The following is a 15,038-nucleotide window of genomic DNA, read 5'->3' as shown; positions in this document are numbered from 1 at the left end:
GTTTTAGCTAAGCATGACAAAAGTCATACTTAGCATTTTGAAAACAAAGCTTGAAAAATAAAAGAAAAATGAAAAGAAAAGTAAAAAGAGAAAACTTTTATAAAAATTAGAGAGAAAAGAATATTGTAATATGAATGACGAGTTTAGGCTTACCCCAAGTGGGTATTTATAACCTCTCAAAGCCTAAAGGATAAACAAAGAAAATAAATAAAATAATCCTAAAAGATAATTGTTTTTAATTTAAATTCAAACTTAAACTAGTCTCCTAATACAACTCTGCTCGTCAATCTTCCAGAAGACGTGCGGATGAAGTCTTCTAGAAACTGTCGCTAATTGGACCTTCTAGAAACCGCCACGTCAGACTGCGTCGTGCCCAGAGTCGTGCCCATGTCTCCAGCCGTGACCAAATAATAAAAAAATGCAGAATGCGCCCGTTTTGTCACTAATTCTGGAAAGTAAGGACCTATACGAAAACAAATATAACACGACCAATTTAGCAGTAATAATTCCCCAAAACTGAAGAAATAACGAGCAAAGATTAACGTTTCTGAATACTCATCACTTTTATTTGATATTTATGACATTTTGAATGCTTGTTATGTTTTATAATTTTGATATATAAGACATGATTTTCTTTATGACCATGATTACTATTTAAGAATATTATTTATGTTGACTAACCTCTTTTAGCATATTTAATCTTAACAACTTGTGTTTATATTTTGTTTAATCTTTTCTATTTAACAAAAAAGGGGGGAGAAATGTTAAAGTAAGGGGGGTACATTTTAAAAATCTTAATTTTTTTCAAAGGTTTTATTATATAAAAAAGATGAGATTGTTGAACCATGTTTTAAGATTTTTGATATACTAAAAGTAAATAAATTTAAAGAAATTTTAATATTAATTTTAATTTAGTTTTCAAGCTTACATTCAATTCAAGCATTCAAATATAAAAATTCTTTTTATAGTAAAAAATTCCATCTTTACTCGTTAATCTTTTGAAGAACTCAAGTCATATACTGGAAATAATTTTCGAACACTTTTACAAAGGGTTTCGGATCTTAATCGAGTCAAAAATCAATTTTTAAACCTTTAGTACTAATACTGGTATCAATACTCCCTTTAAGTTTTTGACAAACACAATTCCAATAGATTATAGTCATACCGATACTCTCTAAGTATCGATACTTTAAGTGGAGTAGTGATACTCCTCTCCCACCAATCACTAGATTTTTTATTTAATACATACAATACCGATACTCCAAGCCCGAGTACTAGTACTCAAGGCGTCTGGGCAACATTTATTACAGGAAAATTCTTCCAAAATATTCTGTTAACTCCCATAACAACCCAAACAACTAGAATAGAATTAAGGAGTATAAAAACAAGATTCCAAGTCATATGTGATGACAAGAGATTATAGAGAGCCAAAACAACCATTTTGCGCCAAAATCAATTAAACATTCTTCAATTTTTGCTTTCAAAGAACACATTTTTACTCATTTGTTTCATTTGTTGAGTGTTCTTTGTTCTTGAACTGTGCAAGCACATTCCTAGTGAGGTTTTCTAAGTTTGTTATTTGTAATTTCTTCTTAGGAAGGGTTGTATACTTGAGATTTTGGGGTATAAGTCTAAGTATGTTGTAAGGTTACACTTTGTCCTAAAAGGCTTGAAGAAATAAGTGAATTTGTTGAAATCCTTAGTGTAGAAGCGAATGTAGTGGATGTAAACTTCACTGAAGAAGTTGAACCATTCTAAAATTGCTTGTGGAAAAAAATTCATTCTATTGAAAAAAACTTCCATCAATTTTTTAATTTCCAATTCACCCATCTTGGCTATTTCATTGGTTCAATTGACTCTACAAACGGTCATCTTCATATAGTGTATTCTATTAATCCATATACATTCATCATTAAATAGGCCAATGATATGATTATTTTTCTACCGTTAGGTAGAATGCGCATGGAACAAACTCGTATTACAATCACCATGTGCAAGCTATTGAATTCGTTAACGTTGAGCCCAATATTTCTCCTCTTTGTCTAATATATGATTAAGTTTGGTCTTAGCTGCATGTAGTTTAACCATTTGACGATCACTTGAAGGTGTATTCAACCATGCTTTAATATGTTTCCACAATGCTTTGATCCGAGCTTTTATTGTTTAGGCAGTGGACTGCATGGGTCATTATATGGGAATCCCACTTTACATAGGAAAAAATGAGACTCATACGTTTAGATATATGAGGGATAAGGTTCATGCACGAGTTTCTGGATGAAGAAAGCAATTGTTATCTTATGAGGTAGGGAATTATTCCTTAAATATGTTGCTCAAGCTTTACCACAATATGTGATGTCTTGCTATATGCTCCCTAAACACTTTCTTAATGAGATTTTTAGCATCATGTAACGTTTTTGGTGGACCAAAAAGATTTTCGAGAGCAGTTGGTTGTTAGTAGCATGGTCTACAATTTGTACACCAAAAAGTAAAAGGGGACTTGGTTTTCGTGATCTACAGTCATTTAACTTGGCAATGTTTGGTAAACAAGTATGATGATTAATTCAACACCCATATTGCTTGTTGGAATGCATATAAAAAGCAAAGTATTATCCAAATAGTGATATACTTAGTGCTTATGTTGGTAATAAAAGCTCATATGCATGGAAAGGTTTTCACAAAACCATTTAGGCTTTTTCAGGTGCACTATATTGGAGATTTGGACGGGATAGCTAAGTCAATATGACCAAGGATAAATGGGGTGGGTCGAAGTTAGTTTCCCTTACTAAAGATTACTCATATATTCTTGTGCAGCAGTTACATGCATGACATTTCATGCATGGTGGAATGTCTAGCTAGAATGATTCAAAGGTACACCACATTTTGACGTCATTGACTCTGACTTGATTTTGTTGACCCCCATTATACCAATCCAAAGGGTTGTGATCATATGGGGTAATCATGATTCTGGTATATACTCTATTTGTTCGGGTTATTTGTGGCTTTAATGTCCTAATCATTCTCCGACGTCTACTTCCAAAGTTTGGAAAATAGTTTCTAAACTACATATCCCGCCTAAGATTAAAACCTTTTCTTGGAGAGTGGCGTATGATGGGTTATCGGTTGGTAAGTGGTTACGTGAAGCTGGCTTAAATGATTACCTTTTTTCAATATGTGATTTTGAAGAAGATACAATAGTTCATATTTTACAGGATTGCTCTTATGCCCAACTAAATTTTATTTGCACAGGTACGCATGGTACATTCTTTTCTAGTAGTTTTTTTCTCCATTGGATTGGTTAGACTTGGTGATTACTAATTTGGATCTAGTTGGCCATGCTTTGGAACCTTTGGAATACGAGGAATTCCAAGGTGCATGATAACAAGATTTAGTCCCCAAGGATACTGGCCACCAATGCTACCTCCCTACAATATGACTACCTATTGGCCAAGAAGCAGCACCGGGAAGAGCGAGGACTTTATGATCTTTTCCAGGAGAAACTTCGTGTATTGATCATGCAAAGTGGCAACCTCCCACTCCAGGTTATGTGAGGATCAATCTTGATGGTGCTTTTAAGCGTATTGGGTGTATAATGGCTATGAGGGTTATTGCCTGAGGTTCTGTTATTTAGGTTCTTGGCAACATGGATGCATCATCACCAGGTTGTGTCGAAGTTGAGTTTTCGGAGATTTATGCTCTGAATGCAATACATTATTTAGCAATTGAGTATCGACGGACACATGTAAACTTTGAATCGAACTCAACGCTTGTAGCCAACAAGATCTCTCGACTGGAGGAGAATTTGTCCACGTTGGGTTATCATATTCGGAAAGCTCGTAGAATTTTGGATGCTAATTTAAATTACATATTGTGTTTTTTTCCTAGAGTTTGTAATATTGTGGCACATACTTTGGCTAAGTGGGCTCTCCGTTTTGGAAATGCCTTGTATTTTGACTCAGTTTGTCCCGAGATTATTACATCTATTGTATCCAATGATTCATCTTTTTGTAATATAAGGTCCTAGGACACTCGTTTCCCCTTATAGGTCATCTAATAAGTTTATAATGAGGTACATTTTCTTTAAAAAAATATATTTTTAAAAGTAATTATTTATTCAAACTTCTTAATGGTAAATATAAACATTTTAAAATGATGCATTTTAAAAGTCTCCAAAATTTTAAATTTTGCATCAAAACACATCCTTATTATTTATAGAATGGACAATCAAATGAAACATGATCTTTTACCTCTTTGTCAATGTTTTTTTTCCTTCTTATATACCAAATAGACCCACATAAAATGATCAAAAAAATCAAATAAGCTTATGTTTGAAATATCAACTCAAATAAAACCCTTAAAATTGTATCAACTCAAATATAGTATTTTTATTTTTGATATATTTTAAAATATTTTATGTATTTTTATTAAGTATATGATTTTTTATATAAAAAAAGATTAGCATATTGCATGTAATCTACATATCAAGTGTGAGTAAAGATATAGGGTAAGTTACTGCTTGTAAGCTCTTAGCCTCTTACTTATCAATCCAAATAATTGCTATAAGATGGAAAGAACTTGTATTGCTTGTAGAAAATAATGGATAAAAAATTGACAACTTATTCAAATAAATATATATATATATATATTTATTAAAAAAGATATAAATATGAGAAAAAGTATAATATGTAACTTTTATCTTATTTAAACGCTAACAATAAAGCTGGGTCACGACTTTTTTTGGCCCAATAGGAAGTTTGGATTAATAATTTAGGGTTTTACTCATCCTCCAATTTTAATTAGGGATCTACGACATTTGTTACAATATTGAGAGAACTTGTCATCTCGTAGCAACGAGTTCTATGAAATATTATTTTTTAATGGACTCAGATAAATAGGTCCCATGTGGGCCATTAATTTATTATTTTTAAGCGAATTTGTCACGCTGAGCTGATGAGTCCAATAAAAAATTATTTTTTATTATTGAAAAAAATTAAATTAGAAATTTAAAAAAGGGGGAACTCGTCACCTCGAGGTGAGAGTTCCTTCGAATTCAAAAAACTAGTCATTTTGTAGCTGTCAGTCAACGGGCAGTTCTATAACAGTCACAATGGAACTCATTATGTCGAAGTGACAAGTTTGTTCGGATTAAATTAAAAAAGTAAAGTAATTAAAAATATTTTTATTAAAATAACATTGTTTACAAACTAAAAAAATTATTTATATTTTCGAATGATAATGGCGCGGGGATCGTCGAGTATGTCGGGGTTGTCGTCGTCTTCATCTTACCGAGGAGGTGTACTTAACACACTCTGAGATCCACCTTCGAAATACGGTGATGGGCTTATGGTATTTTCCGCCATCTTTGTCGTTACTAAATCAACTTGGTGACTATGTTGTTGATCATATACAATATGATTCCATTCACCCTCAATCGCATGTTCTGTCGAAGATGTTTAAGTGTGTTACATTGCATCCCATAAACCTCCAACCCAAGTCAACTGAGTCTTGGTTGAAGTATGATATGCAACATAGAAACTGAAACTAGCCTGAGATGATTATAGTAATCTTCAGCTGCAGATGTTGAAGAAGAAGAAGAAGACGCCGATGATTTCTTCTTGGACTTGGGGAAAACGGTCTAATGCTGCTCCCATTCACCCCTCTCTTGTTGTGCTGTGAGATATGGTTTCCCAATTTCTTCGTAATTTCGGAGATAGGGAGAATGGTTGAAATCTAGGTCCAACGGTGTAACATCGTACCGCAGGGGGTGCGATAGGTGTTGCTGATTCCATAGCTCGATGTAGTAAGTGTGCTTTACCGACCAATTTTTGGTATGTTTCCCACGCGTATCAATTCTATGGAGTGCGTCCATCTCAACTATTTGCGTAGGAATCGACTGATGTGACGCATATTATCATAATACTCTATCATTGGTGTGCCACTCAACAATCACAAAATGTAATAATGATGTCACGTCACACCATAAATTGAACCCTTAAAAATTTAATATGGCAATAACTGGTAGATCTCGTCGTCAGCATATGGAAGCCAAGAAAACTGTAAATATTAAATATCAAAGTTAATATATATAATTTTTTAAAAAAAATAATAAAAGAACAAATGTATATTGCATATCGAACTGCGATGTCGATCCTCATCTGTATATCTTTTGCAGTGGCATCTGACAACTTCGTCTCGATTATTTTATGGTGCTATCTAAAATATTTAAAAATAGAAAAAAATTAAAAATGGATAAAAAAAATTAATTCAAATTTAAAAACAAAGTTTAAAAAATTACCTTCTAGCAAAAGGAAATTCGACCGGAGCTGTTGTAATCGACGTCAAAAATATGAATCGATTCAAAGCCCACGATTGTAGCAATATTAGACAGCCTGGTACATCGACTTTTCGACCCCACTCAACAATTTCAGCCTTACAAAACTCCCGGTACAGAAAGGTTAAAATCGTTGAACCCTTACTGGTATTGCAACACTCAATGAAGTAGATATCTCAGATTTATCCGGTAATAATATCTCTTCGATTAGTTGAAGAACATATGTTCGGGATGCAAAAATAACCTTGTCCTCGGTAGAGTTGTTGGTCACTTGGAATTCGAACTCCAGCCACATCATCTGTACCCGATAACCATCGATGCACTCGGATGGTGACACCTTTCCTAAAACTTCCTAGACCAACGTCTTGGGGTCGTAATTGTTCTGCCTCATCACGGGGTCTCCATTCACGGGAACATCGAGTTGGTAAGCGACTTCTTCCAAAGTAATTGTCGCTTCACTATTTGGGAAATGAAAAGTATGCGTCTCGGGTCACCAATGTTTTATCAGAGCTTGAATCAATGTCGGGTACACTTTGAAGCACGTACAAATATGACTGGAAAAAGATCAGATTGCTGAAGATGTAGCAACATCTGAGGATACGAATCTCTCGCAGTTATGCCGCACTGACGAACACTTCGTTCTTCTTCCGACAGGAGTTTGAACGATGAAATATGGACGTTGTCGAGGCGTAACATTTCTTCTTGGGAAGCTATTTTTCAGGATTTTCATAGAAAGTTGAATTTTCATAATTTTTTGGATTTAAGGTTTAATGAAAAATCAAAACCCCAAACCCTTATTTATAATCTCAATTTGAACGATTATAATAAAATAATCTGGAGGAACTCATCACCTCGAGGTGACGAGTTCCAAGTGATCGTTGCACAACGATTAGTTTTTTTGAATTCGAGGGAACTCGTCACCTGCCGTCTTGTTTTTTTCAATAATAAAAAATAATTTTTTATTGATCTCGTCAGCTCGACCTGATGAATCCACTTAAAAATAATAAATTAATGGCTCACATGAGATCCACTCATCAAGCTCGAGGTGACGAGTTCACCTGATACTGTAACAAATATCGTAGATCCCTAATTAAAATTAGAGGATGATAAAAACTCTAAATTATTAATCCAAAAGCCCTATTGGGCCAAAAAAGCGCTGGGTCACAAAGGCTAAAGCGCACCTAAAATAAACTATTTAGACCCATAAAAAGCTCAATTGACAACAATATCAAATTAACCCTAATCCTCCAGGCCACTCTTAACACCATATATTTTCCCCAAACCCTATTTCTCCACTTCCTCCATTGGCCGTCGAAGAGGAACCTCCAAGAAAATGAAGTACAACCCACGAGTCTCCTCGTCTCGCCGTAAGAGCCGCAAGGCCCATTTCACGGCGCCATCATCCGTTCGCCGCGTTTTGATGAGCGCGCCGCTCTCATCGGATCTGAGGTCCAAGTACAACATCAGGTCCATGCCGGTCCGCAAGGACGACGAGGTCCAAGTGGTTCGCGGTACCTATAAAGGCCGCGAAGGGAAAGTAGTACAAGTGTACCGCCGCAAATGGGTGATTCACGTCGAGCGCATCACGCGTGAGAAAGTGAACGGTTCCACCGTCAATGTCGGGATCAACCCATCGAAGTGTGTTATCACCAAGCTGAGGCTGGACAAGGATCGGAAGTCGTTGCTGGATCGTAAGGCTAAAGGGCGTGCCGCTACTGATAAGGATAAGGCTGAAAAGTTTTCCGCTGAGGATATCATGCAGAGTGTTGATTAAGGTTCATCTTTTTTTTCCTTCTTCGTGTTTTGTTATGTTATCATTTAGGAAATTTGCAGCTTTCGAGCTTTAGTTTTATGCCTCTGTTTTGCCATATTATCAATCTGGAATGCGATGATGAATCTGGGAATTTTTAGACTTATTGGTATGTATTACAATTATTGCTTATGTTGCCTTTTTTCTTGCGGGTTATTTTCAGCATTTTTTATTTTATTTTTGCCTTTGTTGTAGGCTTGATTTTTCAATGCATTATTTACTAACCACTTATTCAGAAACTATGACTAATTAAGATTATCATTTGGTCATTTACAATTGAAAACACGTAGTTAGGATTAGGATTAGGGATGATTGTCGAGCGAGTTGTTACTTATCTCGTTGCTCGTTAAGCACGCCAACATTTTTATCTTAACTTTTTAATTATAGGAAAAATCTACCTTAATATAAACATAAATGATAAATTGATAAATAACCAAAGAATTATCAAAAAGTGTATTAAACAAATTGAAAAACTAAACTTCAAAATAATAATACACAAATACATTAAAATAATAGTTAAGATTTAATTTTTGGATGTAGTAAAATAATATTCATTAGAAAATTAATAGATTAGTCATTTATCATCAATTAGTAATGTTTTTAATAAAATAATTTTTAAGATAATTTTTAAAAAGTTATAAGAAAGATTAAACAGCTTCTTGCCAACTCATCTAGTTCAGTTGGACTTTGTTTGACCTAGCTCGTTAAGGTCTTGAATTTGAGTTTGAGTGAAATTTTTATTGAGTTTTAACTAAGTCGAATTTGAACTGTTCACGAGTTGCTCAACTCATTAAAAACCCCTAATTAGCACAAACAAATGATAAATTTGGCACTAATACCAGTGGTGTGTACTAAATTTGGCAACATGTGCCCCCAAAAGTAATAATGGATGTGCACCAATGCTTACTTGGTGTCTGTTTCAAACCAATTGTTGTTGTAAATGTGACGCCAGACAGAATAGTGATTATCCTACAAGTGCTCCAACAGATGATTCACAAGAGAAAATTCGCCCAAAAAAATTCAGAGAAAAAAAGTCTTTAGGGTTTAATAAAATATTATCAAATCAAATAATCCCAAAAATCAGTTCACGAGCCGGACTGTTATAGCCAAAAATCGTCTTTATTCGAATTTTGCCAAAAATAACAAAATCGCGAAAATCACTCTAAATTGAAATTCGAAATAAAATAAGCAATCTCCAAAAAATCCGGCCTAAATCAGATTTAAATTGACTTCCTAATTGACAATCGAAATATTACCATAAATAGTAAAAGTATCTAAATCTAGTGATTCGAAGGGGAAAACGGCAGAATTTGAGGTTGAAAAAAAGGCCACATGGAGCATAGCTCAATGTGGAGAGCGTGCGCGTCGAAAATAGCTTTCTGGATTGGGGTCTTATGCGCGATTCTGACACCTGTAGCCAAAGTTATGGCTAAAAGACTGAAACATACTCAAAACGACCCCAATGAGGAACATGTCACAATCAATTCCCGCCTTTGCGCCGATCTGCCAATTCATGGTATCTCAACGCCATCAATGTGCAATTTGACAGCTCAGCATCATCTGTCTCGGATCCCCCTGCATCAGTCATCCCGGGTTGGAAAGAACTCGTCCTCGAGTTCAGAGTAGTGTCATCAGAATCCATAAAACAATGACTCAGGTGCTTCACATTAAAGACATCAGAAGTCTTCAAGTGGCTGGGAAGGCGCAACCTGTAAGCATTATCATTGATCTTCTGCACGACCTCACAAGGTCCAATCTTCCGATCCTTAAGCTTATTATACTCACCAACAAGAAAACGATCACGAGTTAATACAGCCCAAACAAAATCACCAACATCAAAAAGTACCTGACGACGATGATTGTCGACCCGAGTCTTATACTTGGTATTGCTCTCATGAATGGTTTGTTTCACCTGCTCATGGATACCCCGAAGATACTTTGCCATCTCATCTGCTTTAGGATTGAAATGACCTATACGTGGAATAGGGGCTAAGTCTAGCACCCCGGATGGGTTCTGACCATATACAATCTCAAATGGGCTTAAACATGTGGTTTTGTTTTTTGATCTGTTGTAGGCAAATTCTGCCTGAGGCAATGCCAAATCCCACTGCTTCGGCTTCATTCCTGCCAAACACCTCAATAGGTTTCCCAAACTTTGGTTCACCACATCGGTCTGACCATCCGTCTGGGGGTGGTAGGCGCTATTGAAATTCAACTGCGTTCCCAGTTTCCCCCACAGGCTCTTCCAGAAATGACTGATGAACTTAGTATCACGATCTGAAGTGATGGATCGAGGAACATCATGTAAACGCACAATCTCCTTGAAATAGAGATGGGCAATCAGTCAGCATCCATAGTCTATCTGCAAGCTACAAAATAAGCCATCTTGGAAAACCTGTCAACCACAACAAAGATAAAATCCGAGGCCCTTTGGGTGCGGGGTAAGCCTAGTACAAAATCCATGCTGACATCGAACCAAGGAGCTTCAGGAACAGGTAATAGAGTGTACAAGCCCGCATTGGTGAGAACTCCCTTAGACCGCTGGCACACATAACAACGGTCCACATAATGGGCCACATCACTAGTCAACTTGGGCCAATAAAAGTCAGAAGAGATAAGGGCCAAGGTCTTATATCGGCCAAAGTGTCCCTCATTATGGAGTTCACTTATAATTTGCTGCCTCAATGAACAATCTGGAATGCACAACTGTAATCCACGAAACAGATACCTATTATGCAAAACAAAATCATGACGGTGACCCCCAGTTACCTCCTGAAATATCCTTCCAAGGGAAGGATCAGTTGCATACATTTCTGTGAACGTCTCAAAGCCTGCAACTTTAGTACTCATGGTGGTGAGAAGTAAGGTACGTCGGCTCAGGGCATCTGCGACGCGGTTCAAACTCCCTGCTTGGTGCCTCAGCGTAAAAATGAATTCTTGCAAGTATGCCCCCACTTGGCATGACGTCTACTCAGCTTGTGTTGTCCATTGATGTACTTCAAGGCCTCATGATCGGTAAACAGAATAAACTCCTTCTGTACTAGGTAGTGACGCCAATGCTTCAGGGACTGAACTATGGCATAGAACTCCAGATCATAAGTGGAATAATTTTTCTTTGATCCCGATAGTTTTTCATTGAAAAAAGCAACCGGACGACCTGCCTGACTCAGAACACCACCAATGCCAACGTCAGATGCATCACAATTTACCTCGAACACTTTGTCAAAATCTGGAAGTGCCAAAACTAGAGCCTCGGTCATATTTTGCTTGACCAGTTGAAAATTGGCCTCTGCATCCTCAGACCACTAGAAATCACGCCCTTTGAGGCACTCTGTGATAGGGGCGATCAGAGTACTGAAATTTCTAATGAATCGGCGGTAAAAAGACGCCAAGCCATGGAAACTTCGGATGTCATGTAAGGTCTTTGGTCTGGGCCACTCCAAGACTGCATCTACCTTTGACTGATCTGCATGAACACCATCAGTAGACACAACAAAACCAAGAAAAGTCACAGAAGTAGTGAAGAAAGAACACTTCTTTTGATTGACAAACAAGCACTCCGTTTTCAGCATCTCAAAAACAACACGGAGGTGATCGAAGTGTGAAGTCCATGTCGGACTATAAACGAGGATATCATCGAAGTAAACTACAACAAATTTCCCCATAAAAGGTCGCAAGACCTGATGCATAAATCTCATGAACGTACTGGGCGCATTGGATAGCCCGAAAGGCATGACCATCCACTCATACAACCCTTGTGGCGTTTTAAACGCCGTCTTCCACTCATCTCCAAGTCTTATTCTGATTTGGTGGTAACCGCTCTTAAGGTCAATTTTTGAGAAGACCGTAGAACCATATAGTTGATCCAACATATCATCTAGACAGGGAATTGAAAATCGGTACTTAACTGTAATTCTGTTGATCGCTCGGCTGTCAACACACATACGCCAAGAACCATCTTTATTTGGCACTAGCAGAGAAGGGACTCCACATGGGCTCATTCTCTCTCGAATATAGCCCCTCTCCAACAACTCTTCCACCTGTCGCTGCAACTCTTCAGCCTCCTTGGGACTGAGGCGATATGTTGGTCGATTTGGCAAACTTGACCCAAGAACAAGGTCAATTTGATGCTGAATATCCCTCATAGGTGGTAGCCCAGGAGGAAGATCCTCTGGCATCAAGTTAGAGAATTCTGCTAGCAGTCGCTGCACTTCTACTGGTAAATCTACATCCACGTCTACTGCATTGTTCTCGCAAGGTAGTAAGGCATAGACCACGCCGCCATGCTCAATCTCATCTAAAAACCTGGACATAGAAAGCATAGTAGTATTATGGGTTACTGGGGTAGGAGTGAGTCCTTCCCGCCGGGGTGCCAACACAATCTTTTTTCCCTTGATGCTAAGGGAATATGTATTCTTCCGTCCATCATGAATGACACTGCGATCATACTGCCAAGGTCGACCCAACAATATATGACACGCATCCATAGACACAACATCACACCAGGCATTATCAAAATATTTTCTACCAATTGAAAAAGACACGAGGCATTGCCTATCAACTGTTACCTCACTGCCTTTATTTAGCCATGACAGCTTGTATGGCTTAGGATGACGGTCCGTCTTCAACTACAATTTCTGGACAACCTCCTCAGACACTACATTCTCACAACTACCGCTGTCAATGATCATTTTACAGACTTTATTTGCAACTGTGCAGGTTGTGTAGAAAATATTGGTTCTCAACCAATCGTCCCCTGAATCGCCCTTGGGAGTAAATAGACTCTTGAAAACGACCAGAGTCTCATGACCATCTCCATACAGCACATCATCAGTCTCATCATCGTCATACACGGGTTCGCCAATCTCCTCAGTCTCGTCTTTCGCGTTTTCCTCAATCAACAAATTTTTGCCCTTTTGACTAGCAGGCTTCCTACAATCAGTCGCCCTATGCCCTTGTTCACCACAACGAAAACATCTAATAGTAGGGTTAGAATTACCCTGCGGTGGCTGTTGAGCAGGACGGGAATCCTGATGACGAACTGGTCGACTGTTGTGATCGTTCCTGATCACTTGTCTCCTGTTTTGCTGTTTTTCAACAGCAAGTGCACGCTGGTAAGCTTCCGAAACACTCCACAGTGAATGAAGACTGAGGACATCTTGTAAGGGCTGGCGTAAACCCCCCAAATACCGCTCCACCATTTGCTCCTCCGTCTCAGATAAATCGTTACGGGCGACCAATTGGTAAAACTCCTCCGTGTAATCATCGACTGATCGTGTGCCCTGCCTCAACGCATGAAGTCGCTGAAACAAGGTTTGCGTGTAGCCGAAGGGAAGGAAGTGACCCTTCATCTTCTTCTTCATCTTCTCCCAATCAATGATCTTGGCCTTGTCCTATCTTTCTCGTGAACGTCGCAACTGTTCCCACCACGCAGATGCTCTGCCCTTGAGTTTGATGGCGATCAGTTTTACTTTCACACGATCGGGGACTTCATTATATTCAAAAATACGCTCTACTTCATTAATCCAATCCACGAATCCCTCGGCCTGTAACATACCAGAAAACTCTGGGAGATCGACTCGAAAACCGAGGTCTCCATGACGCTCTTCCCGACCACGGTGTTCCCGGAATAGAGCACGATTGTGATATGGATTTTCGAAAGCGGAATTGGTATCGTGATCAGAGGCCTCACGATCCTCGAAATCCTATGCCGCCAGGCGCTGGGTTAATTCTACAACTTGCCTCTGTAAATCCACAATCATCACATCCTGAACGTTGCGATCACGACGTTGGGTTTCCTCATTCGGAACCTGCTCACGACGACCATGACCACGACCTCCAGCCATTGAAACTGGTGAAATTTCCCAGGAAGATGTTGAAGCTCTGACACCAACTGACGCCAGACAGAATAGTGATTATCCTGCAAGCGCTCCAACAGATGATTCACAAGAGAAAATTCGCCCAAAAAAATTCAGAGAAAAAAAGTCTCTAGGGTTTAATAAAATATTATCAAATCAAACTATCCCAAAAATCAGTTCACAAGCCGGACTGTTATAGCCAAAAATCGTCTTTATTCGAATTTTGCCAAAAATAACAAAATCACGAAAATCACTCTAAATTGAAATTCGAAATAAAATAAGCAATCTCCAAAAAATCCGGCCTAAATCGGATTTAAATTGACTTCCTAATTGACAATCGAAATATTACCATAAATAGTAAAAGTATCTAAATCTAGTGATTCAGAGGGGAAAACGGCAGAATTTGAGGTTGAAAAAAAGGCCACATGGAGCATAGCTCAATGTGGAGAGCGTGCGCGTCGAAAAGAGCTTTCCGGATTGGGGTCTTATGCGCGATTCTGACACCTGTAGCCAAAGTTATGGCCAAAAGATTGAAACATACTCAAAACGACCCCAATGAGGAACATGTCACAATCAATTCCCGCCTTTGCGCCGATCTGCCAATTCATGGTATCTCAGCGCCATCAAGGTGCAATCTGACAGCTCAGCATCATCTGTCTCGGATCCCCTGCATCAAAATGTTCCTTGGTCGAGGAAATGCTGAATCTCCAAGTGTAAAACAAATATCAGAATGAACTCTTAAACATCAAGAATCATCACCATGATAAATATTTGAGGGGTAAACTTTAATTCAAGTTCTTTTAGTTTTTGGTCTTTCTTATTTCAGTCATCAATTTTGAAAAGATTATTGTTTTTATGTAATTTATTTTGGTCATTGATTTTGAAAGAAGATTAAATTCATAGAGCATTTGATTTCATATTTGAAAATCCAATTTCATTAAAATTGACTGATCAAATTTGAGCATGTGTTACACCATAACCTCAAAAGGTGATTTGGAGTTTGGCATTGTGTCTATACTTAATTTTAAGCATATCGCTATAT

The 15,038-nt window shown here is 37.9% G+C and overlaps 1 protein-coding gene across 1 annotated transcript; it reads left to right on the top strand.

Annotated features, from left to right (window-relative positions):
* Positions 1-7,578: 7,578 nt before the first annotated feature.
* On the top strand, positions 7,579-8,103 carry LOC120195486 (60S ribosomal protein L26-1-like). The gene has a single exon (XM_039197495.1). The coding sequence runs from the start codon at positions 7,662-7,664 to the stop codon at positions 8,100-8,102; it is 441 nt and encodes a 146-aa protein (XP_039053426.1). The 5' UTR covers positions 7,579-7,661; the 3' UTR covers position 8,103.
* The last annotated feature ends 6,935 nt before the right edge of the window (positions 8,104-15,038 follow it).

Source organism: Hibiscus syriacus, unplaced genomic scaffold, assembly GCF_006381635.1.
Source record: "Hibiscus syriacus cultivar Baekdansim isolate YM2019G1 unplaced genomic scaffold, ASM638163v2 tig00117016_pilon, whole genome shotgun sequence".
In the NCBI taxonomy this organism is placed as follows: Eukaryota; Viridiplantae; Streptophyta; class Magnoliopsida; order Malvales; family Malvaceae; genus Hibiscus; species Hibiscus syriacus.
Note: the sequence above shows the minus strand (reverse complement) of the source record. Positions and strands in the feature narration are given on the sequence as shown.

What these genes read in the sequence shown, in the direction of transcription:
- LOC120195486 (XM_039197495.1), top strand. Translation starts at nt 7,662, where the DNA reads ATGAAGTACAACCCACGAGTCTCCTCGTCTCGCCGTAAGAGCCGCAAG.